Source organism: Canis lupus, chromosome 26 (assembly GCF_011100685.1).
Source record: "Canis lupus familiaris isolate Mischka breed German Shepherd chromosome 26, alternate assembly UU_Cfam_GSD_1.0, whole genome shotgun sequence".
Classification (NCBI taxonomy): domain Eukaryota; kingdom Metazoa; phylum Chordata; class Mammalia; order Carnivora; family Canidae; genus Canis; species Canis lupus.
Genome location: NC_049247.1, coordinates 16115156 through 16141366, shown reverse-complemented (window position 1 = coordinate 16141366; position 26211 = coordinate 16115156). Strand labels below are relative to the sequence as shown.

General features: G+C 42.3%; 1 protein-coding gene across 12 annotated transcripts in view; it reads left to right on the top strand.

Moving 5' to 3' along the window:
* The window catches only part of CIT (citron rho-interacting serine/threonine kinase), a 165206-nt gene that overhangs the window by 91847 nt on the left and 47148 nt on the right, over positions 1 to 26211 (top strand). For 9 of the 12 annotated variants that reach the window (XM_038575284.1, XM_038575288.1, XM_038575279.1 and 6 more), the window contains 8 exons: positions 1894 to 2034; positions 3847 to 3972; positions 7324 to 7419; positions 11378 to 11494; positions 12452 to 12561; positions 13589 to 13763; positions 17797 to 17994; positions 25328 to 25381. In XM_038575284.1, coding sequence (XP_038431212.1) covers positions 1894 to 2034; positions 3847 to 3972; positions 7324 to 7419; positions 11378 to 11494; positions 12452 to 12561; positions 13589 to 13763; positions 17797 to 17994; positions 25328 to 25381 — 1017 coding nt within the window. The remainder of the gene's footprint in view (positions 1 to 1893; positions 2035 to 3846; positions 3973 to 7323; positions 7420 to 11377; positions 11495 to 12451; positions 12562 to 13588; positions 13764 to 17796; positions 17995 to 25327; positions 25382 to 26211) is intronic. The other 3 variants (XM_038575286.1, XM_038575287.1, XM_038575282.1) reach the window with 2 other exon arrangements.

Genomic DNA, 26211 nt, shown 5'->3' with positions numbered 1-26211 from the left:
TGCTAATGAAAGGTCCAGAATTGATGTGGTTTTGAGACATGCCTGTCACAACAAGAGTGTCAATGTGTGTCCTGGCCTGGTTTAGTAGAGCCTCTTCTTACTTACTCTTTTGTTGTTGTTTTTAAGTTGTGGTGAAAAATACATAACGTTGAATTTACCCTTTTACCCTTTTATTTTTTTAAAAAAAATTTATTTATTTACTTGAAAAAGAAAAAGCATTTGTGTGGATAAGTTGGGGGAGGGGCAGAGGGAGAGAATCTTCAAGCTGACTTCTGCTGAGCCTGGAGCCTGATTCTGCCGGGCTTGATCTCATGACCTGAGCCGAAACCAAGAGTTGGATGCTTAACTGGCTAAGCCACCCAGGCGCCTCTACCATCTTAACCATTTTAAGTATGGAGTTTGGTAGTGTTAAATATATTCACATCGCAGTGGATCTCTAGAACTTTTTTATCTTGCAAAACCAGAACTCTTTATCTGCTAATTCTCCTTCCTTCCTACCCCTAGCCGTTGGTAAAACTAACCTTTTTACATTCTGTCTCTGTGATTTGGACTCCTTTCGAGACTTCATATGAGTAGCATCGTATAGTAATTGTTCTTTCATGACTGGCTTACTTTGCTTAGCATAATGTCCTTGAGGTTCTTTCATGTAGTAGCATGGGATAGCGGTTCCTTCTTTTTAAAGGCTACATGATATTCCATTGTGTAGATAGACCACATTTTGTTTATCCATTCATCCATCCCCTTCTCACCTATCCTGGAGATTGCTAATGAAAGCCTCTCCTGTCCCTGTTTTAGCTACCCATTTGTATGAGGATTCATGTTTCTATCTAGAACTCTTTTCTCCACCAGGAGTGTGACACAAACCATAAATGTCACAGCTACTGGGGTAATTTAAAATTTTCTAGTAGCCACATTAAACAAGCAAAAAGAAACAGGTGAAGTTGTTTGAATGATACGTTTACTTAATCTGATAGAGCCAAAATGACACAGTTTACTTCATCTGATAGAGCCAAAATTGCATTGTCTATCAATATTAAAACATTTACATGGTTTCAGTTTTTAGATGAATCAAACATAAGCTACATTAGAAATTAATTTTCCGGTCACACCAGCCACACTGGGGATGTTCAAGGGCTGCCCATGTCCCGTGGCTCCTGTGTTGGACAGTGCTAGTCTCGAAGCTTTCTTGAAGTTTTTACTCTTTAAAATTATAATTCAAAGGAAAGAAGTGTGAGCTTTTTGGTTTCTTACACTTAGATCTTTGCTATATGATGCTGTAAGAGCTGCAGTGTAGTTGAGACCCAAATGAAAATTAACTTCAAAAGGTTTAGCTGTGTGTGTGTGTGTGTGTGTGTGTGTGTGTGTTTAAAGCACAGATTGTGAATTACCAGTGAACTCTATGGTTGCTGTAGCCTTTGATAGGTTGAAGAAAAGCTTACAGTTTTTATCCTATTTTGAAATAAAAGTAGTACAGATTGCCTGTAGGAAAATTAGCAAATGAGATAATTAAATAAGAAGAAACAGTGCTCTGAGGGTAAATACATTCACACCTGGTGGATAAGTCCTGCTAGACCATTTGGTTTGCATTTACTAGGTTGCGTTGAACCTAAGATACTAATGATCAGCAGATACACCTTTATCTGTGCACCTCAAGAAGGAAAAATTGCCATCCATTTTAACTGTGAGATGCATTCCAAATTCAGTGACATTGAAATATATGTAAGTGTGTCTTAGCGTGGAGGAAATACAGGAATAAAGTGAATGTTTATGGGTTTTGAAAATGGATCTGCTACAGTATACTTAGTATTGCCTGCCTTTTATGGAGGAGACTGTCACCATCTTTTTCTGTGAATAACTTTGGCCATCTGTGTCCTGCTCCTTCTCCCCTGGTAGGCTGTAAAAGCCAGTACGGAGGCCACTGAACTGCTGCAGAATATCCGCCAGGCAAAGGAGAGAGCCGAGCGTGAGCTGGAGAAGCTGCAGAACCGGGAGGACTCCTCTGAAGGCATAAAAAAGAAGCTGGTGGAGGCTGAGGTGAGCAGGGGTCCTCAGGCTGTGGTGGACGGAGCCTAGGTCCCAGCGTGGCCACCCATGAGCAGCCGACCAGCTTGAGGCCATGCCAGCAAGAAGGCCCCAGAGAACCACTTTGCCTTCTGCAAACCCCTTTGAAACCTGGGAGGCCTGGCAACGTTTTCCCCAAAGGGGAAGAAAAGACCGGTCACAGTGGTGGCCAGTAGAAAGGTGTCCTGAGGAAAGCCTTGCTTTTCTGTTTGTTTTCCTCTGGCCTCACTAACCTGGGAGGCTTTATGTTCTAATAGGTGAATCATAACGCTGTCCCTCAATTTCTCTTTTTCCTCCCTCCGCACCCTTGTTTTTCCTTGCCTCCTCCCTGCAGAGTGAATAACGTTACCTTCAAGGCGTCAGCTATTACCCGTGTGTCGATGGCCCCCTGGGCCTATATTTTGGCCCCCTCCTCTCCCTCGAATTCTTTGTTGTTGTTGTTGTTGCTGAAACATTTGATACAATTATACAGGAAACACATGAGTGTCTTCTCGTTGTGACAAACTTGAACAGTACTGAAGAACGCAGAATAAAAAATAATACTTCCCCTTATTCCCCTCTGCCTCCCCCACCGCCTTGGTGATTGTCCCAGAGAGCAACATATCGTAGTTGATTTAACCATCACACCCTACCTCCCCCTATTGCTGGGCCCTCTGCCTTCCCCTGCCACAGTGCTGTGGCTGGTGCATCAAATCTAGAACAAACTCGGTATCTTTCCCCATGAGCGGGGCTCCCTTCTTACTCTCCTCATGCCAATCCAGGCCACCGTCATCCATCTGGTCACCCCAGGCTTGAAACCTTGACATCATCTGCTTCTCCTCGTTTCCTGCCATTCAGTGAACTGCTTCAGTCCTATAAAGTCCAGCCCCACTGTTTCCCCCGTTCACCCCTTGTTTGCCATTTCTGTGGGCCTCCTCATGGTCCAAGCCTTCTTTCCCTTAGCTGAGCGCACTTGCTCATTTCTTGGCTGCCCCCCACCCTGATTTCCATCTTCCCTTCCTCCTCTCTGGCTTATACCATGTAGGACTCACGGGCCTCAACACAAGGCTCGTTGGCACCCCCCTGGCCCATCCCAGAGCTTTCAGAGCTTCCCTGTATCCTGTGTGCACCCCTGAGCTTGGTACGTGAAATTCTGAGCCATTTGACCCACTTAACCCACTAGAGCTCCCTTTTACCTTCTCTCCTATTCTGTCCCCTAAGGCATCTTATGCTATAGCCCCTGGAGGCTTCACCTGGGGCTGCACTCGCTCCCACCCCACTCCGTATTTCTGCTAATGTGTCTGCCTTGACTGAAGGCCTTCCACCTCCCCTCCTACCCTCCCCACTCCAGCCTGGGTATCCCAGCGTCCTCCAAAGCTCACATCTCTGTGACTTCTCCCCTTAGCTCGTTCAGTGAAAAGACCTCACTTCCACTGCCCTCTGCACTGATTTTCTGTATGGCCCTTCCCCGTCTTAACCTATATTATGTTTCTTTATGTTTGTCTTATCTTTTCCAAGGGCAGGAATTCTGTCGGCTTCCTCTCCGTATTTTCCGTGATGCCTAGTGTGATACTTTGCAGATAGTAGGTGCTTGGTAAATATTTGAATGAATGAATGCACTCTTATAACCCACACAACCAAGTACTTGGATTCTAGAATCTTCTTTGCCTCACCGTTGCTTCAGGTGCCCGAGACTTCTCTTCCTGCCTTGTGCGTATGCTTCTCGAGGGTGCTCTCCCTCGGTGCAGGCGCTGTGCCCGTAGCGGTTACTCCATTAAAACTCTCTGATTGATTCACGATCTACAGGAACGCCGCCATTCTCTGGAGAACAAGGTAAAGAGGCTAGAGACCATGGAGCGTAGAGAAAACAGACTGAAGGATGACATCCAGACAAAATCCCAACAGATCCAGCAGATGGCTGATAAAATTCTGGTGAGCAGGAACAAAAGCTGAAAAGTTAAAAGACAACAGGTTAGAGGTTGCAGAGGGAAGGGGGTGAAAAGCGGAATGGAGCGCCGCCACCAGGGGAGGTGTCACCAAGTAGGTGAATGGAGAGAGGTGGCTTCAGTGTCTGCCACATGCTAGGATAGCACCCATCACCAAATGTTGGACGTCTCAGCACCGGTAACAGATCCGTAAATACTATTTTTCTGCTCTGTTTGCTACTGCCTGACATTTTAAAATATGAACTTGCATCCTCTGTCATTTCCAATACATTTCTACAGGAGCATTTACGTACTTCTATCAGCAGAGTTTTGTATGGCTGTTAACTTTGCGATGGCAATTACAGTGGGGATTTAGACCTTTAAGATCAAAACTCAGATTTTTGCTTTTTGGAGAAGAGAGAAATTAGTCATGCAGGGTTGTTTTCTGCAGAGTAGTATTTGTCACAGATCCGTATTCACCCACTCACTCTCTCTGCTACAGTTGGTTATTAGTATTATCCCCCCCCCCCCTTAATTTCCTTAGATGTAGCAGGTCTTTTTTTAGATTCGTAAATCATCATGATTCTGTTTTTGGCTCCGGTGACCAAATTAACTTCATCAGGGAAGGCTGGCTCGGGTGGTACTTGTGGATGTGGTGAAATTTTGTCCCAGGCAGGTGAACTTTTAAAGAACTGTCCTTGGATCTCAGTTCCAAAGCTGAAATGTGTGCCACGTCTGGGAGTCTTAGCGATGACATGGAGTCTGTTCCTAGCCCCCTCCTCCCTGCCCCTAGGAGAGACCCTGCAGTGGTCGACCATTCCTTTCCACCCTAAGGAGTAAGAGGTGGTGAGCAGGGCAGGGCATCTCTCTCTCTCTCTCTCTCTGTCTCTCTGTATCACTTCTGGGAAGTGGGTCACTTGCAACTATATGAACTCAAGAATGGCCAATTTATAGGCCTGTCCTTAGTACTTCAAACAAACAAACAAACAAAAACAAAAAACAAAACACCCCAAACCCTTCAAAACATTACCGGTGTTTGCATATATTCATGAAGATATGGATGCTCTTGGGAGAACAGGTGAAAGAGAAACTGGTTGAATTGTTTTGCTTTCACACACAGTCTTCGTATATACGTCTGCACACAAAGGCAAATGTGACTGTTAGTCTACCCTTTCTGTTCTCTTGTTCCATCATCAAAGTTTCTCTTGGCGATTGTCAAGTGTGTGAATTTTATCGTGAGTAAAATTAGATCCTACCAAGATTCCACCACCGCTGTCCCTTGCTTGGTGCAAACGAAGTGGTTAAGTCTCTTGTGGTTGCAAACTGTTTCTCTGTTTAATGGTGATGTGTTCATTCATTCATTCAACAAATATTTAATGAGCTTCTACTATGTGCCAAGCACTGTTCTAGGAGCTGGAAACGTAGCAGCGAACAACAATGTTTGCATAACAGGACTGAAGAGTTTGATCTAATACATAGAGAAAAGATAACGTTTTACAAAAATGACAACAACAACAAAAAATGGCAAACCACCAAGAAGTCAGATTTAGAATATTTGCTTTTCCAAAGATACACTTGAAATTAAAATGTTAGGGATATAGAGTTCTGCGTTCTGGGATTCAGTATTCTAAACTCCCATTCATATATAGAAATTGGGTCTTAAAGTCATTAGGTTCAGGTATCTGAGTTTTGACCTGGTTTTAGACCCTCCTTTCCATTCCTATGCTATCTTAGGAGGACAGAAACTCAGAAAAGATGATTATCAAGTGATTTCTAACATAAAGAAAAACAGATTTCTTTGTTCAAGGGTATCTTGCCACCTGCCTACCTTTGTGGTTGTGACTTCATTTATCAGAAAGTGCCTTTTGCTAAAGAAACCTGTGCGTAGACTATGAAATACCCAGGACGTGGGCAGAGGTGGTCCTTAATCCTGTCATATAATGATGATGCTTGGAAACAGATCCCAAAATGTCATTTGCTTTAAAATATTTGCTATTCTGATAAGACCTTTTCAAAACAGGTAATTGGGGTTCTCATTATAGCAAAGTCTTTTGCTTTAATGAAAGAATTCATTGCAGGAGATCTTTTAGTGCACATAAAGCCCTTAAAGTATGTTTTTATTAATTAAAATCCTGTTTACATTCAACTTTTCAAGATCACATCTGTTAGACTGCAATAGATCTTGTGCACCTGGTCTTAATATTGAACACTTTACTGGCCCCCAAAGCAAAGTCAGTGCTTGTAGGCTTTAGAAATTCAAAAGCTTAATCAGTAACATTTTATGTGCATATGAATCTGAGAGTCTTTTTTCCCCACTTTATGGACATATCCTGTATAATTTCCTCATTCTTCAAAATTCTCATAATTACTTCTACTTCAAGGAAAAATTTCATAACTGTGAAGAGATGAAAACTTGGGGTAATGACTTTTGATATTAGTAATTAACTAATGGGTCCAGATTCATAAGAATTAACGTGGATGCAGATATCTGCATTTAGAGAATGTTTCAGTGGATTGATGCTGCCTTTTATTAGATCAGTTTATAATACATTGGCAAATGAATTGATATAATTTTCAAATGAATAACGATTTTGTTTAAAAGCAGAAATCTTAGAATGGAGGGAACATTAAATCTGAACTATTTATATCACTCCAAACTCTCTTTCCATCTTTAATATATCTGCATACATATTTTGGTCATTATTATCAGTGTATTTTATGTGCTACTTTGTTCCCATTAGCATTGTAGCCTATAAACAAGATACATGAACATCTCCAGATACTTGCATTCTCCACCCACCAGCCAGCTTAAAAAATAAAATCCTTCAAACCTCAAAGTGTTTGAATTGTAACATTAATTTTTTTCCCATGGCTAGGGTGAGCAATCACGTTGATAATCAGAAAGACAAAATCATTTTTTAGGATAATAAAATAACTTGAGTTTTGAAAGAAATTAAAACCACGTTTCTCATTTAAGGCCATAATGAGAGTGACAATGGCCTAAGGTTCAAGACAGTGGTGGTCAGGGGCTTTGTGCTGCACTAAACTTTCAAATGTTGCCTTGTGACTGTCATTTCCCTGTGCACAGATGAAGAGCTGCTTTTGTCTGACCTGTCACACTGACAGCATTCTGATCCCAGCCTACCGGCTGCATGTGTATGTTTGTGACTACTTGGACCTGGAAACCCCAGGGCCAAGGATCGGTGGTGGTTTCCTTCCCAAGAGCCTCAGGGGCTAGTCATGAAGGAACGTGTGCCTGTTGCTTGTGGTGCCAAAGTCACATTTCCCGTGAATGTCTAACACACATGAGCTCTGTCTTTCCCTTTGCACACCTGACTGTCTGTTCCTTTGTGTCCAGGAGCTGGAAGAGAAGCACCGCGAGGCCCAGGTCTCAGCCCAGCACCTAGAGGTGCACCTGAAGCAGAAAGAACAGCACTACGAGGAAAAAATTAAAGTAAACACACTTTCTGATTTTCCCTGGCATTCTTCCTATGGCACGACACAGCGTCTCTCTTGTCCTGGGCACTTTGGACCACTTCTTGCTAGACCAAAGGCCTATTGGGGGTAAATGCTGTCCTCAGGCCATGGTGGGAGGTTTTGGGATGTTAAACCATGTGGGGGTTTTGATATGTGATGTCAAAAAATATATATGTATATATATTTATATGTTATATAAATTTATATATATATATATAAATTTATATATATATATCCATGATAATTTAGATTTAGCCACAGACTCCTCATTCTTGGCTCTAATTTCCTTCCTGCATCTCAGATCAGAACATTTTTCCATTGGTTTAAAGTATATCCCTGAGGACTTACTTTAATGAAGACCTGCTGGTGACAAGTTCTCGGTTCTGGGTGTCTGAAAGTGTCTTTATTTCACAGTCATTCTTGAAAGGTGTTTTACGTGGGGATAGAGTTTTGGGTTGGCAGTTCTTTGAACACCCTTTGAAGGTATCATTCCATTGACTTTTGACTTATTGTTGCCAATGGGAAGTCAGCTGTCAGTCTAACCATTGTTTTCTTTGAAAGTAATTGCTCTTTTTTGTTATTTGGCTGCTTTTAAAATTTTGCTCGGTCTTTAATTTTCTAAGTTTTACTGTGATGTGTCTAAATGGAGATATATTTCTCTTGCTTCAGATATGTAGGACTTTAAAATATCTTGGTATCTTTTATCAATTTTGGAAAATCATTGGTTACTGTATCTCAAGATTGTCCTTTCCTTCCTTCCTTCTTCCTTTTTGAGAGTTTGAGTAGGCATCGTGTGCATTTTTTTTTTCATATTTTCCATTTCTTTATCTCTCAGTGCACACTGAGGGTGAGTTCTGATTTTCCCAGTTTACTAGTTCTGACCTGTAAAATCTGCAGTTAAGTCCATCCAGTGAATTTTAAATTTCAGTTCCTGTATTTTTGGTTTCTAGACATTTTATTTGGCTCCTTCCCAAGTTTACTAGGTTATTTAAGACAATAATTTTCTATTCCTAGCATTCATTTTCAGCTTGTCTTTTATTTCTTTAAATACATTGGAATAGTTGTTTTATGTTCTTTATTTATAATCTGAAGGTCCGTTTCTGCTCTTTTATTTCTCTTTGTTGTTTTTCATGGTGCCTATCTTCTTGTGTGCTTGGTCAGCTGCTCATCTTCCTTAGAAAATTATTAATGGGAATTCTTTGAAACTCTGAATAGAAATGTGTTCCTCCTTTGGGGGTGACCCTGGGCCTAGACTTCTCTGTCTTCTTATCCTTTGAGGCTATTAAAAATGAAGTTCCAGTTTATTTGGTTCAGCAAATGCCTCAAGTTAAAAACAACTTTGTGCCCATCTTAACTGTCTAGGTTTCTGCTTTCATTTAGAATTTTAGTCTCTAATTTCTTACTCTCTTGCCAATTTTGGGGGGAATGTTTTCTATACTTTATCTAACATTTTAAATCATTTTCCATAGGAGAGCTGTACTAAATAATCTAGCCCAATGTATAAGATATTAAATTCAATTATTATTTCAATTATTAGAATTATTATTTCAGCTCAATTATTCTTAATAAATTCAGTGATCAGAAAAAATGCCAGCTTATCTATTTTCTTTTAAAATCACATCACATTTTCCTTATGATTTTGGACCAAGCCTTTAACTCAATTCTTGTGTTCCTGAGAATCAGACATTGGCCATTACATCTTAAATATTATGTTTTCCCATTCCAAATCAGACAATGAAGGAGGCTTTTAATTTTCGTGTTGATCCTGTTGTAGATTTTGGTATTCTGTGTTCCTTTTTTGGAGAACCAAGCATGTACATGCCCCCACAGACAACATCATCATCATCATCACCATCCTGGTACCTTTTTTTTTTTTTTTTTTTTTTTTAACCCCTGGAGTTACTTTTGGTCATTTTTCATTTAAAAAAAGAAAAAGAAAAATAACCCAGAAGTGACTTCAAAGTGTTGTAGCATGACCCCCTACTCAGCATAAACATTATATACTAATCCTTTTGATTTGAAATCTTACTGACTTCCCAACTTTTATCTTCAGAATAAATCAACTTCCAGAAAATTATGATGCAAATGGCACAATGAAAATAGCCATTCATAAAACTCATTCTATAATTTGGGTGAGTATATTGACTTTCCTGTCCAAAAGCTGTGTTCTGTCTTAAATTGATATAAATTCTACAGTGGCTCTCTCATTTCAAGTTCCTTGCTTCCCTCCCATGCATCTCCTCATTTGTGCTTCTGCCAGTTTAACTCTGGTGAAGCTGAGGTGTGTCTGTTTTTGATAGAGGCCGTCCCTCTCTACCTTTTGTTGGTATCATCACGTCCCAAAGTCAAGGTTTTATTTTGAGAATGAGTCACCCTGAAAATGTACTTCGTTGCTTTAGCACCCCATAAAAAGGAGCATGCCTGGTCCAGATACTCTGTGGTCTCCACAGCCATCTAGATGGAAAGAACTTTGTTTTATAGATCCTAGGGATTGTTATGAAAAGACTTGTTTTCTTCTTTCTTCCCTCCTGGAATCTTTATGAAACCATTTCTTTTTAGCCCATTCTGCTTTGTGCTTCCATTCCAGCCTCTCTAAGGCCATTTTAGTAATAATCATGGTCGTACCCTAGATTCTGTTCTTTTCTCATTTGTAATTTTAGAATCACGCCCCAGCATCCTAGAGAACGGGCCACTTATCCTGTTGAGCTTCTCCCTTCCTCCCTTGACCTGTCCACCACCTTTTGTTCTTCTCCACAAACTCTCAATCTATTTTTTTTCAGCAGTCAGTTCTAGTTTAAAGCCGTCTTTGAAATCTGTTCTTTCCTCTCTTTATCATGTGAACCCCCCTGCCTGCTGACTGGCTCCTTTTAGGGAGGATGTCCCCAGGAGCCATGAAGGTCCCTTCACAATAGACATTATGGGAAGGGCAGATCTCAGCCCCCTCTGTGACCCCAGTTCTTTCAGATTCTTCCCAGTATTGGAAGCAGTTGGTGTCATTCAGAAAAGGTAGAGTGGATTCTCTGTGATGAGAAATGGAGGGTTGTAGTCAAGGGCTCTGGCAAGTTATGATGTTGTCTTCCCCTGGCACCCCCTCTTTCTATCTTTCTTTCTTTCTCATTTGTTGTTTTGGCAACTGGTAGGGCTGTGTGTGCCTTGCAGAACATTAGATCAAGCTGGTGGATGGTGACACCATTACCGTTTTATTTTTTCCCCTTGGGAACAGAGGGTGCTTGCAGTGGTGTTCTCAGCACTGAGAACACATGATTTCTCTTCCCCTGGGAAAAGGTTGCTCTGGCAAGTTATCTCTTTCCAGTGGGTTTTTTTTTTTTTTTTTTTTTTCCCCAGCTGGATCAGAGGAAAGAGGCACTTTTTTTCCCCTTTCTCTTTTATGTTGTCTTTTCAAAATATTGACTCTCCGCCTACTTTATTGGCGGGCAGAACCCTCTTGTCCCCTGTCTGTTTCCCAACATCAGCCTTGGTCACACAGACATCCTTGGTCTTTAGCTCTCTGTCCCTCTGTGCACAGCCTTGGAGATACCTAGATTAATTCTGAACCAATTAAGAGCAAACAAGGTTCTGAAAACTGGTGCATTGACTACGATAAAGTGGTCCCTAGGTAACAGCTGCACATTGTAAGATCTGGGGACAGATCTTTTATTTCTCTCCTTTTGGAGTCTACGTCCACTGAGGATCTATACTTCTTGAGTGTTTCTGGCTGCCAATCTTAAAATAAGTTCTTAGTTGAAGTCCACTGGTTATTTGCCATCTCTGATGGTCATGCTTGACTTCTTACCCCCATCCCGGCTCATAAGCAGATTCCCATTCTGTCTTTTTGTCCCAGAGTTTTCTTGGCCTGTGCTTTTCCCAAGAGCCCCTGATCAGTCTTCCCTGCTCAGCTTTGCTACTTGGGACACTAACTTCTTTTTTTCTCATAGGTGTTGGACAGCCAGATAAAGAAAGACCTGGCCGATAAAGAGACTCTGGAGAATCTGATGCAGAGACACGAAGAGGAGGCCCATGAGAAGGGCAAAATTCTCAGCGAGCAGAAGGCGGTAGGTATAAGGAATTACAAAGCCAGTTTCCCAAGGAGGGTTTATGAAATGTGCCTGGAATCACATGCAAGGAGAGCCCATTCCAGCCGATGAATTCTTCCTGTTTGATCCTGTGGAGTTTGTTGCCTACAGCAGGCTCTCTGCAACAAATTCGTCTCCTAAAAGCAGTGGGGAGGGGGAGTGGGGGAGTGGCTCAGGGTGGCCACTTTTGCCTTTTGTGCTCTCCTTTGAGGGTTTCATCCTGGGCTGCCATCAACATTGTCCTTCACAAGGCCACCTGACAAAACAACCAGTGGCCCAAAGTCTTCCTTATGTGCTTCCTTTCTATGCACTCGCTTCTTGCCTTTCTCATCCATAGAGGCATGGGTTTCAGAAACTTTCTGCTTGTGAGGTTCACCTGTGGTGCTTGTTAATCCACCTATGATCCCAAATCCAACAGGGACTTTGGACCCCAGAATCCCCAATGGAAGGGCCTGGGAAGTTATATTTTTAACCAGCAACTTCCCCCCTCCTCCCTGATTTTTATGATTTATTAAGTTGGGAAAACTTTGGTGTAGAGAATCTAGGATGATAGAGAAATGACAGACCCATGGGTGATGAGACACACCAGTTTGCAGATTCAAGTCAGGCTTCGGCAGGCCCAAGTCCCATGCAGATGATGCGGGGGGCTCATGGGGCCTGCTTACTCACAGAATGTTGGGTTCCTATGTGGTTTCAACACAGGCCACTTAGGTAGTGTGGGGATGTGTCATCTCTGTCTGAGAAAACAACTATGTGCTGCTGTCTAGGCAGGAAGACTTGGGCCCCTTGGGGTATAGACCAGTTAACTCCCCTGTTACTTCTGGTCAGAGAGCCTCCATTTATCTCAAGGGGAGCCTTTGGCCCCACAGCCCCAGTTTTTCTTGCTCCGGTTGAGCTGTCCATGTGTGAGGTTTCCAGGCTCCCCCTGTGTTTCAGATGATCAATGCTATGGATTCCAAGATCAGATCCCTGGAACAGAGGATCGTGGAACTCTCAGAAGCCAACAAACTGGCGGCAAACAGCAGTCTTTTTACTCAGAGGAACATGTAAGTATTCAGATTCCACCTGTGTGCGTGATCACAGATTGGTCTTCTCTCCTGGGGCGTAAACTTCATCCTGTCGATGAAGCCAGAGCAGATTTAATTACTTCTGTCGTTTGTTCCAGACCCTGTAATACATGTGTAATTTTGCCCTCTCTTAAGCGGTCTCCTTCTGCCATGCCCTTTCTTTGGAGCTGAGTTTTCTTAACAGCTTCAAATTGCCATCAGATTACAGAGCACTCTTGCTCTCTCTAATGAGGCCTATTTATAGTTGGCTTTTGAGAAGCTGTGGTCCTTATTCCCCAGACTTGCCTCCCATGATGAGCCAGAGGTGATCTTGTGTGTGCCTGGCTGGGCCACCTACCCTGCTGTTGTGAAGTAAGGTCCAGGGGCATGAGGTTTGCAAGGACTCCCCATCTTCCAGGGGCACTTTGGTCTTAATCATCTCCCCCAAAGAATGAACATCTCTGGGATTCCTCCCCTGCTTAGGTACCTCTCTTCAGAGATCTTCTAAAACATTCCCATTTTCACTTAAACCAGCTCAGTGAGCCACTTTTTGGTCTTTGAGTCATTCTAGTTTCTGATGCTTGTGAGCTGTCTGGTGGGGAGGTGAGCGAGGTCTATGAAGAAGTGGAAGGAATAACATTCCTTCCTTATCCTCATTGACTTTTCTTCTCCAGGGCCCAATTCTGTGAGTTGTTGAGGGCACTCTTGTACTTTTCAGAGGCTCCTTTCTGCTATTATACAGAAAAAAGGGTCTACCTTAGGAGGGAAATGTGTTCAGGTCTCTTGCATTCCCCTTGACTGAATTGCAGAGACCAGGACCTCTGAACAGCGAGGGCTAAGTGGGTCCTGGGTCTCCATGCTGGGGTCTTGCACATGAGGCTGGGTCAAGGGAGAGCCAACCTGGAAATGACCATGCCCAATTTCAAAGACACACCTCTCAGTCTGTTTCTTTCTGGCCATCTAGGGGAACATGCTCCCCTCTAATGAGACTGTGATTTTGTTTGGCTCCTTCTACCACCCCCACCAGGAAGGCCCAGGAAGAGATGATTTCAGAACTCAGGCAACAGAAGTTCTACCTGGAGACACAGGCTGGGAAATTGGAGGCTCAGAACCGAAAGCTGGAGGAGCAGCTGGAGAAAATAAGCCACCAAGACCACAGTGACAAGAATCGGCTGCTGGAGCTGGAGACGAGGTTGAGGGAGGTAAGCAGGAGGGGCTCTCTCCCAGGAGGATGTGCTGGGGGTTGTGGGCTCTGAAACCAGCCAGGTGTCAAGTATCTGCCAGTGTATACCCAAGAGACACTGTGCATGGTGGTGACGAGTACAGACCCGGCCAGTGTGATCTAGGTTGGGGTTCTACTTCTATTTCTTGCAAGTGCTGTCTCTTTGGGCAGCCTACCTTCTCTCTATGCTTCTGTTTCCTCATTGGATGAATGACTGTGATGATAGATCTCCCTCCTAGGGTCACATGAGGCTTAGGTACATTGGTGCATTTTTCAGATTGGGGGGCAGAGTGATTCCTCCCTTATCCTGATTTAGTGAGGGTCACATGCCTGAGTCCATGCTTGGGCTTTAGCACCTGGATCCACCATGTGGCTTGTTGACAGTGGCAGCAGCGGTCTCATAGTGACGGTGGAAGAGTAAGAGACAAATCTAAATTTTAATGGGATGTGGTTGCTTTGGGGATGTAAGGAAGCTGGAAAGGGTAGCCAAGGTTTTGGGAGGAAAATGCAACACATTTGGTCACAGACACGTGAGGCTGTGATGTCACATGTACTCCATGTGTATTCGTTAAATCCTGCTGTGTGCCAGGGAGTAGCCTGGTTCTGCATCCTTGATCTTGGGGGCTGTCACCTAGCAGGCAGGGTTAGGCTGGTTGAACAGAGATGTTCAGAGAATGGTTGCTGGAAGCGTGACATCCTGGTGGGGCAAGAAGACACAGTGCCTGGAGCCTTGTAGGCAGGTGCTCAGGTATTTGTGATGGAATTCTTCAAAGAGCACGTGATCTCTCTTAACAGCAAAGACTGTGAAGCAGATATAGCCTGAGGACTAAACTTTGAGGATACTCGTGGTTCTTGTCCTGGAATGTGAAAAATAAGGCCAGTCCTGCAAACAACAGAAAATGTATTATCTTGTGTTTTTCAGGGGTGGCCCAGGTGTAGACCCCTCCATTAGGATCATCTGGTGTGTCTGTTGAAATTCAGATTCCTGGGCATCTTCTTCTCTTAGCATTTTTAAATGAAACAGGATTTTGGGGGGTTAAAAAGAGGAACAGGGATTTGCATTTTTGACCATCTTCAGGTGATTCTTATACTCTCCGAACAGTGGTTCTGTATTGTCCAAAAGCTTGAGGTGGTGGTTTCAGTTTTATTATCCAGGCTATATTTTTACTGTTCAGTAAGTTTAACAACATTTCCCTGTAGTGTCAGCCTTAAGAGTGTGAGTGTAAATAACTCCGATTCTTTGAGCGTGGGAACACTGTGACTGGCTGTTTTGCCTTCCCTTCTCACAAATGTCTCTCTTAGCGTGGCACCTGCCCTGCATCTGTTGCTCATCTGGGCAGTTAAAATGCCCTGGGGAAAGAGAGTTGCTTTTTTGTCTTGAATCTGTACAGCTAGCCCGTCAAGGAAGGTAGGAGAAAGTTAGAATGCTTGTAAGAGGCTCAGGGCTGTCACACTCCCCAGGAGTTCTGGAGCTTAGCTTTAAATATAACAAGGTGGGTCCACCTCTCTTTGCTGCCTACTGCTACCGAGATTGGGGACAGAGGCGTCTCAGCCTCTGGTTTGATTCACCTTCGAGGCCCCTGGGCTTCCTGTGCCCTGCATGTGCAGTTGTAGGCTCTTTCCTAGCAAAGCGTGCAGAGTTGCAAAGGTGCGGGGCTCTGGGGGCCCCCTGTTGTTGCACGACATCCTGCTTGCCCACCCCCGCATGACTTGCTGTCACCTGCCTCCCCTGGTTCTGCCAAGTGGCCTCAGGGGAGCTTTTGGGCTGGCTGGCAGAGTGGCAGCCTGCTCTGACTGCTGGCTTTTTAATAAGACGAACAGCAGGTAGTTGACTCTCGAGCCGGACTTCCTGGGTTCGAAACCAGCCCTGCCACTGTTCAGCTGTGTGGCATCTGTTCGGTCACTGAGTCTGTCAGTGCCACAGCATGCTGGTGTGTGCAGTGGAGTTGATTGTGGTGCCTCCCTCTCTGGAATGTTACGAAGATGGAATGAGCTAAGAGTGCCTGGCACCTTATAAGTGAGTACTACATTTGCTGCTGTCATGTGACCACCATCCTTGCTGGCGGGAGAGCACAGCCTTGGCTTCAGCTGCTCCTGACTGGCTAAGGGCCCACAGATCTAGACCTTTCTCATCAGTCTCTGACCCATTGTCCCAGTAGACTTGAGACACCTCTGCCTGTATGTCTCCTTTACTGCTCAAGATCAACACCTCAGCATTGAACTTTTTATCTTTTTCCTTAAGCTGTCTCTTCCTCTCGCACTTCCTAGTGTTCCCTGGCATAGCAATTGCAGAGGTGTCCCTGTGCAATTCAGCTGGCTCGAAGCTCGGGCATTATCTTCTGTCCCTTATCTCTTCCCCCACCTCAAATTAACCACCAAGTCCTGTTGTTTCTCTAGGTTTAATCTTTTATAAGTCTTTTCTTCACCCTTACAGCTTTTGGGACTTGGGTGTCACCTTTTCCAGAGACCCTTCTCTGACCCTCCTAAGCTGGATGGAACATCACCTTTGTGTCCACATAGCCTTCTATGTTGAGGTCATCACGTGTACCTGTTGACAGTACCTGTTAGTGGGCTTTCTGAGGGCAGTAGGCACCTTTTGTTTGGTTGACATCTCCAATGACTGGCACAGGGTCTGGTTGCTAGGACAACCTTGTCTGTGTTTGTTAGGCCAGTAGATAGGCCATGGTCTCCCTCATCTCCATGCCTTTGGATGTCTTGGTTCCTCCACTTTGAATTTTCTTTCCCATTTGCTGGTTTGACTCCTATAAATTCTTCAGTAAACACATGCAGAGTTGTTTTACCCTCCTTTACCCTCCATTGTGTTCCCTCTGTATCCCTATGTATTCTGACCATTATACTTGACCACGTATATGGTAATGGTTGGTTTTCATTTTTCCTTCAACTCAAGGGCAGAAACTATCTTTCATCTTCATATTCCTTTTTATATGGAAGTTGCTAAGTTTTTCTTTTTTTAAAATTTTTATTTATTTATGATAGTCACACAGAGAGAGAGAGAGAGAGAGAGAGAGAGGCAGAGACACAGGCAGAGGGAGAAGCAGGCTCCATGCACCGGGAGCCCGACGTGGGATTCGATCCCGGGTCTCCAGGATCGCGCCCTGGGCCAAAGGCAGGCGCCAAACTGCTGCGCCACCCCGGGATCCCAAGTTTTTCTTGAATGAATGAAACATTGAGTGGATAGAAGGATAGAGGGGCAGGGGGAGAGAAGAATGATTACTTCATTATGTGACATTGATGTGGGTTACCTAATTAGAACAAATCAGAGCAGGAGTATTTATTATTATTTTTTTTAAAGATTTATTTATTTATTTAAGAGTGAGCATGAGGAGAGGGGAAGAAGGAGAGAATCTTCAAGCAGACTCCCCATTGAACACAGAGCTGGACCAGGGGCTAGATCCCATGACCCATGAAATTATGACTTGAGCTGAAACCAAGAGTCTGTCTGACCAGCTGAGCCACCCAGGTGCTCCAGAGCAGGAATATTTAAAAATAAATAGAATTAAGTTCTGTTGTTCTATTTTTATCCTGATTGTAAAGAAGTCCTTTTATCCTGATTGTAAAGAAGTCCTTGTTACCAATATAATGTTACTTACAGCCATTTACTTTCAAACTGCTTTTCTAATAAGAGTAATTGTGTTAATTTTCATTTGCGATTCTCGTGTGGTTTTTCTTTTGAAGCTTCCCCAGGCCTTTGGATATTTGTAAGTGTGGATTGGTTTGTACAGAGATTCTCTTGCATGTTCTTGCTCCTGGTCATTTTTGAGACTCCTAAAGTCAGATCTGTTTTATAGCAGACCTGTTTTCTCCTTCTCAGTTGAGTGCTGGGAATTTGAATTCATGACCATGTTTATGATGCAGGTTGAATGGCAGGTTGCACCTTGGCTGGTTAGGGTCAGTTAATTAGACTAGTAAGTTGCATCCTCTGCAGTTAGGGTCAACTGAGCATTGGTGTGTATGTGTGTGTGTGTGTCTCTCTTTCTCTTTGCCCCTCCTAGGTCAGTCTAGAGCACGAGGAGCAGAAACTAGAGCTGAAGCGCCAGCTCACAGAGCTACAGCTCTCCCTGCAAGAGCGTGAGTCCCAGCTGACAGCCCTGCAGGCTGCCCGGGCAGCCCTGGAGAGCCAGCTTCGCCAGGCCAAGACGGAACTAGAAGAGACGACGGCAGAGGCAGAAGAAGAGATCCAGGCGCTCACGGTGGGTCTGGGCAACAGGTACCTTCAGGCTGGTCCAGGGCTCAGCCAGGAAGAGTGTGGCACTGAGATCTGCTCACTCATAGAAATCCCAAGAGAGAAAAAGCAATCCCTAGAAATACTTAATGGCCAGAGAACTGACTTACATAAGCTTCTCCTTCATGAGAATTAGTGTACTAGATCAGCTGGTTTAACATCTGACCTTTCCTGAGTCTTGAAAAAGTCTCTCCTTTATTTATATATCTTCCCTCTTTCAAAAATAATCATCAGTGTATTTAAAATTTGAGCCAGGTCCATTTACCTGAATCTTCTACTTAGTTTTCAGTGATCATTAAAAGAAATAATAACCTTATTTCAGTGATCATTAAAAGAAATAATAATCTTATATTTAGTCTTTCTACCACATTTCTATTTTTGTATTGGTTAGCTTTGTTGGTGTTACTTTTTTTTTCTTTTAAGCTGTAAATTCTGCTTCAAGTCTTATGTATGCATTTAGTATGTTCTGGATAGAAAAGATTCTTCTAAGTGAGAGATTCTTTTCTCTAAGAGGGATATGGCTTCTCTGCTCTTTCTGAGACAGTAGTTCACTCAACTGAAGAATGTTCTCAGAAAGTAGAACTTGGGGCGGGTAGGCCAGGGTGTCACTGGATTTAGATCCTCGTTCTTTCTGGAACTCTAAAAATATGACTTTTTGGATCAGTTTCCCATCGTTGATCCTTCTCATGGGGACTGACCCAGGCTAACAAATCTGACAAGAATCTTACATATAAAATGCCAACTTATCAACTTAGAGTAGAGATTACAAGCACCAAGTTGACTAGGATCCCCTGGGTGACTAATCTTCCCATTTTTTTCTCCTTCAGAGAAGTCTACTTAAAGACCTCATTTCTCTTGGAAGACTGCTCGGTGGACCTGGACTTGGCACAGAAAGCCAAATGAGTTTAATGACTAATATCAGCCAAGCAAATACATTGCTAATAGTAACACAGTGTACTTGCCAAATGGATAGGCACAGTCATGCCTGCTGGTCAGGGTACCCTCTTCATGGGCAGGGCACAATGCAGCTGATTGGGTTTCATGTTTTCTAAAATAAGGTACCTTGGTGGGTACCTTATTCACTCTGATTCATCTTGAATATGCTTCTCATTTCCACTAGGGAACATCTCTAAGTATGTCTTTGGTGTGGGGTTACTTCCACAGATGGCCACACACATTCATTGTTTATGATTTACCCATCTCAAAAATAGTATATATGTGTTTAAAAAAAAACAACTGATCTCATTCTTAGAAGTTACCTCCCATTGTTGGTTTTGGGAAGCCTATTATCTGAAACAGATTGGGAACATGATCTGTTAGTGCCAGGGTCCTTATGGACCAGTCTAGGACACAGGAGCTTCCATGACTCTGGGGATAGAGTAACTCCTATATAGATGGGGCAAGCGCATCCAAGATTTTCCAGGACTTATGCCAAGGTCAGATATTGATTGCAACCTTAATTTCTATTGTCTCAATGAGAACACTTACTGTGTGATATACCATGGGCCCCCAATACTTGGTTTGGAAAAGAAACAGTCACGATATCTCTTTATTTATCCTCTGCCTTATATCCTTCCAAATTGCTCTGAATCCATTTTGAAACAAAACAGTACAACAAGATAAAAAAAGAAAAGGGCAAGAGAAAATAAGTCTACAAAAGAAAAATATGGAGGTAGGAATGAAATTAATATAAAAGAATGCATGTCCAGAAGGCTATGTGCTTTCTGGAATTGGGTGGATGGGGCGAGAGCCAGCCAGATAACATTTCTTAGCTGCTAAAGGACGCACCTAATTCAGCCACTATTATATTGGATGCCTTGTATATTAATATCTTCCCCACCCCCAGACCATCCAGACCATCCACACTCTGAAAGAAGGAGAAGGAGACATCAGTGATCTAATGTATACTCAATGAGTCCTTGCCATGTGCCTAGTATTGTGTCTTTAGCCATTTCTCCCCAGGAGATTGGCCTGTTATTTCCTCAAATCCTTTTACTTTGGAGCGTGAGAGAAGGACACATTTATCTCACTGCTCTGTTGGAATTGGGAGGGGTGGTGGTAGCTATGCATCTTATCCTGGCCATTCAGAAGGAGAAGGATATAAAATAGAGCATGTGTCACTGCTGTTTATCTGTGGGGAAATTAGTCTTTAAATCCTGTATTGCTGCCTGTTGGAATGTGCTGTGTCTAATGGCTGCTGGAAGCCTTCACAGCAGCAAGTCACGACTTAATTTAGTCAGATGAGATCACTGCCTCAGAGCATCTTATGAAAAAAATAAAGAAACAAACCTCCCTAAGTCTAGAAACTAGGGCTCTAGCACTCTTGCAGATGAAGATGCCTTGGAAAATAGGGCTTTTTCAAAGTGATGGCAGGAAAAAAAACCTCACAGCTGTTTGTAGCCTATCATGCAGCAACCAAATCCTCTATCACCTTGCCTCGTCCAGTTTTGAGGCTGTGGGTTTTCCTCTCTCCTTCCTTGGATTATATCCCTGGTTTTGGACCGTATGTGGCTGTTGCCTGAGTGGCTTTGTTCTGAAGACTGTTTTCCAAGAGAAAGAGGAAATGGCCACAGGGGTGGTACCCAGACTTTGTCTCATTGCTCAGGCCCCACATAAGCAGCAGCCACATTAAATCAGCTGGATCTAAAATGATCTCCTAGGAGGTCTGTGAACTTCATAGCAGGCTGATTTATCAGTAAAAGGGAATAGTCAAATGGGCTATTACTGCTTCATTTTCAGGGGCCACCACCTCCTAACCAGGGAAGGGAGAAATTACTCTGGCCTCTGCCACTGGAGCAAATTAGATGAAGCACAGTTCATTTGACACTCTCCATTGAAGAAGCGTGGCTGGGTCCCTTGGGAAACCACTTGTTGGTCTCCATGATGTTTTCTTGCTACCACTCCCATCAGTTGTGTTTGCATGGAGATTCACTGGCCTTCAAAAGCTAAGAATGAGTCAAGCTGGAGGCCCACAGGAGTCATACTGAAACAAAAAGCCATGCTTTTAAGGTGCTTCAATGCTTTTTGGAGAAAGAATTTTCCACCTGACTTGATATTTAAGACTCCATCCCTTTACCTAAGGAAGAGAATTTGAGTCTACATACTTTAGGCAGATATAAGTTTCACTCCGAATGGGGGCCACAGCGTAGAAGCATAGCATAGGCTCTGTATACACGAGCATGGCCCCACGACACACTCTTCATATCCCTGTCATCACACTCTTTACTGATTTGGTTAAATGACTAATGCTGAGTAATCAAAAGTCTAAAACTAGAGACACCAATGAAAGGAGCTCTCCCAGCATAGTGTGACCATGGGATCCCAAGGTCATCCTCTTCAATTTGTTAAAATCATGGGTCAATGCATACTTTTCATTTGTTTTACATAAATATCAATCTCTGTATTTAATAAGCAAGCCATTGGTACGATAAGCAAGATCTAAAATTGGGACCTGTGAGGTGACAGTCTTGCTTGGTGCCTGTCTTCACAGGGAAAAGAATGGATGTGTGGAAGCCTGAGTGTTCTAGAACCCTGACCATAGATTCCAGAAGATGGTCAGACGTCTAAACACTGGGTTCCTTTCTCTAGTTATGCAGATACTTCTCTCTCATCAAGACTGCATTATAAGTCTCTTTTCTTTCTTCCTCTTATAACTGGCTTTAAAACTAATGAAGACATGAGTAATCCCCAAAAAGAGTGCTGCTTCAGGTTGCAGCCTGTGCATTCTCCCTGATTGGCACCTAACCCTTAGGTCAGGGGTTCTCAAAGTGGGATTGGTGGATTCCTAGGGGGTTCCCCAAATTCAAATTATTTTCATAATAATGCTAAGATGTCATTTGGCATTTTTAATTGTGTGAACATTTGCACTGATGGTGCAAGAGCAATATTTTAAAAGAAAGAATAAATACTTGGGGAAAAAATCCCTCCATTTTCCTTTCTTAAGTGGTAAAGATAGATAAATATAATCCACATGAACAAAAGCTCGTAAAAGCTCGTAAAGTCCTTTGAAGAGTGTAAATATTTATTCCTGTAGCACCTGACACCTAATTAACACTCAGGTATTTCATTGAGAGAATCTAAAGACTGTCTTATGCATTTTACTATCTTTATACACACTATTATGTGACCTTTTGCTTTTTTGTGCATTTATTTCACAACTTATTTGAAAGAAACATAAAGCATATTTCTTAATGCAGATAAAAAAAAACATATTTCTTGACGTTTTCTTGCGGAGATCAGTTGAGTAATTGTTAAATGCTTATAGATGCTCCAGCCATCATAACAGGATTAGTTCTACATTTTGTGTGTATAATTCACAGTCAGTAATAAAAGCCATAATGATGGCACTTCATTGCATTTTACCTTCAAAGAGGATTGCCATCTGACTTCAGTGATAATGCCATTGTCCTACTTTGGATAAGTGTTATTCATGCCCCATTAAATCAGTAAATCTCTTGTATTATTGCTGGGCATAAAAGCAGATTGATCTTGGGGAAAAATAATGTCCTGATAGATTAGTCCATAAAAAATATGAGCTAATTATGTGGGGAGTTGATTCTCAATAAATTTTTGTTTATGAATCTCTTTTATGCAACTTTTTAAAAAAACCTTTTCCCCAGTGCTTTTCATTCTTTTGTGTGGATTTATATTTCTGGTTGTCACTTTCCTTCTGCCTGACTGAAGGACTTTCTTTACCATTTCTTAGACTGTAAGTGACAAATTCCTTCAGCTTTTTTATACTTGAAAAAGTCTTTTATTTCCCCTTCATTTTTGAAGGATATTTGTGCTGGGTATAGAATTTAAGTTGCCAGATTTTTTTTTTTTTTAAATTCAGTTCTTTAAAGATACTACTCTACTGTCTTCTACCTTGCTTCACCTCTGCTCCCCTTTTTTCACCTACCCCCTGGTAAGGAATTGGTCTTCTCTTTGTTTCTCTATATGTAACTTGTCTTTTTTTCTCTGACTGGCTTTAAGCTTTTTCTCTTTATTACTGGTTTGAAGCAGTTTGATAATTATGTGATAGCATAATTAGTGTTTCTTGTGCTTGGGGTTCTTTGAACTTTTTGCATCTGTGGGTTTATGGTTTTCATCACCTTTGGAAAATCTGTGGCCATATTTCTTCAAATGTTTTTATTTCTGTCTGACCCCTGCCCTCTTCTAGGGTCTCCAATTACATGTATATTAGGCTGTTCAAAGTTGTCTGACAGCACATTGATACTCCATTCATTTTTTTAAAAAGTTTTTCTTTGTGTATTTCATTTTGGGTAATTTCTATTGCTGTATATTCAAGCTCATTTTTTTCCTGCAGTGTCTATCTGCTGTTATAAATTTATAATATTTATGGCAAGATAGGTGTACTAAGGAATATATCACAGCTCTAAAATCTTTGACTTAACTGTCTTATAGACATGATGGAGACTATTTTTGTTTTTTGTTTTTCTTTAAGAGGACCACTTTTATTTCTACCTCAAATTAGATTCTTCTCTGGGCTTTCATAGCTAAGCTGTGGTGCTACAGTCTACCCTGTCCCTCAAGTAAAGGTCTGTGAGGACATCCTTTTCCTTTCCTTTCCCAATGTCTATCAGCAAGTCTTACTACCTGTACTTCCAAAGGAGATCTCACTTCAGTCCACTTCTTTCAGTCTTTTGCCACCATCCTCCTCCAAGCCACCATCTTCTCCTCATTGAAGGACAGCAACAACCTCCTCAGTAGTTTCCCTACTCCTTTCAACCTTCATCCTATTTTTATCTGCTCTTCCTCACAACATCCACAAAATGACAGTCGAGTCATTTCACTCTACTTCTTAAAATCTCCATTGGCTTCCAGTTAATGTATTTTGAATGAAACTCAAACTCCATTCTGGCCCTTTAAGATTTTTGATCCCTGCCTGCCTCTCTACCATAATCTTGGGCCACTTTTTCCTTTAGCCAAAAATTATTTGACTACTACCCAGCAAAAATACATTTACCTTACAATCGTGTGCACACACACACCTCTTCATTGATTCTAAGGTATTTCAAATCAGGAGGCATCTTATAGTTGGTATATGACTCTTCAGTCATGTGGACATATAAACATGTGGACATGTCATAGTTTAGTCAATAGCACCCTGTTTTCCCTAATGTCACATAAAATGGCAATGTCTTGATAGCATCCTAAATTTGATGAATTACGGTATTTGAAATAGAAGATAGTGACAGTGCCTCACTATCCACAGTACATCCCATTGTTTTCTGTTCCATTCTGTTTATTCCATTTCATGGAATAAACCAAAACAAAACAAAAAACAGAAAAGAAGTCCACTTGTCACGCTTGCTCTTGGGTCACAACTTGAAGTTTAAATAGCCACTCAGGCCTTTTTTTGTTTATCAAATGTATCAAACCCTTTCTTGCTTCAAGACTTTTGCCCTCTGCCTTTTCCTGTTCTTTGCATGGCTGGTTCCTTATCATCTTACAGGTGTCAATGTAAGTCACCTCCTCAGAGAAGCCCTCGGTTACCCCATCTAAGTAAGTTCCTTTCTATCCCCCTTATCCTTTTTTCCTGCACCTCGTTTGTTTCTTTCATAGCATTTGTCACTGTTGGTAATCATGCACTCATCAACTTTTTAGACTCCCTCACTGAATGGTGGTAACTCCACATATGCCATATTGCGCCACAGTGTATGGTGTATTGCGTGTGTTCAGAAAGTCCTTGAGTGCCAGCTAAACAAATGCTGCTGTTTCAGAGTAATTCTACCTTGGAGAAAGGCTTTCTGCTTATTTCAAGGTCAATGTGGGGTTTCTGAATCTCAGCAGCTTTTGATTAACGACAAAAAAAAGTCTCTAGTTTGTCTTGGCTGTTGTCCTTTGTGTGTGTGTGTGTGTGTGTGTGTGTGTGTGTGTGTGTGTATGTATCTGCCTGCATGTGTGTGTCTCTCAGGGAGTAGACTAAGGAGGGGTCAACTGGAAGGAAGAGGCAAAGGTTAAGAAGGGGAGTAAACAAAGTAACGAGAGTAAAAACTTCCTCCTTTAATTTTCTTTTCTTCCAAAGCCCCCCTGGGCATTAATACAAATGTTAAGTGTCTGTACATGCATGTGTGGTCTAAGTAGTCAAGTGTTATTAACACAGTATCATGTATTTCTGTAACTTTAATTTCTGATGTTGGACATGACTTAATAGTTCTTTGAAAACCAGATATTTGAGAGGCTTCAGCAGCATTCTTGGCTTTCTAGGTCAATTGCTCTTTTCTTTATTTGACCCATAGCATGTAGAGTTGTATCCTACACTATGAAAAATTTACAATCGACTTCTTACTTTTTAGGCACATAGAGATGAAATCCAGCGCAAATTTGATGCCCTTCGTAACAGCTGTACTGTGAGTATTAAACCTAAAGCTGCTTAAAATAACATGAGACTAAAAACTGAGAGGGAAGAGAGAGCATCTCTTATAATATCAACTGACTGATTTGTTATTATAAACTTTCATCTTGAAGCAGTAATCAGTGGCCAAACTGACATGGAGTTTCTGAGCCCCAGATAACTCCAGTTTCTTAGGTTCTCATCAGTTTTAAAAATTCTAAACCATTCTTTATGTTTGAGGTAGGATAGTTGGAGTGGGGGAAATAATTCTCACTGCATAGGCTTCAGTAGCTGCAACACAAGTGCCAGGGCAGCTCCCACCCCAATGTAAAGATTCCAAGGCTAGTGCCAACCAGATGTTAGTCCCAGTCAGGTGCTGTGCAGAGGAAAGTCCAGCAAGTTCTGTGGACCTAGAAATTTTAACTTACTACTGGGAAGAATAAAACTCTGTGGCTCTTTGGGAGATGTCATTTATATGGAGAGAAGTAAATGGTGAGCAGAGAAGCATTATGCATGGGCTATGTAACAGGGTAGGGTCAGCAGAAGCTCATTCTGTTTCCTATTGGAGCAAAGGATTGAAATAGGCTCCTTCAGGAGATAGGATGTTGTCCTTATTTGTGGGTCTACCTCCTTTCTTTGGTACTTTCATCACTTTATTACCTTCTTGATCTTCAGTGAACTTGTCTCCATTTGTATTATTTGCATCTGTGAATTTCTGGAAACAACCACACTGTACTCCCCACATACATATTTTATTGTCTTATAATGAACTCTTTCTTTACTCTTTACCTACTATAAATGGGATGTTGTCTTAAGAGTGTGTGCCTCCCCCCCCCCCCCATTTTA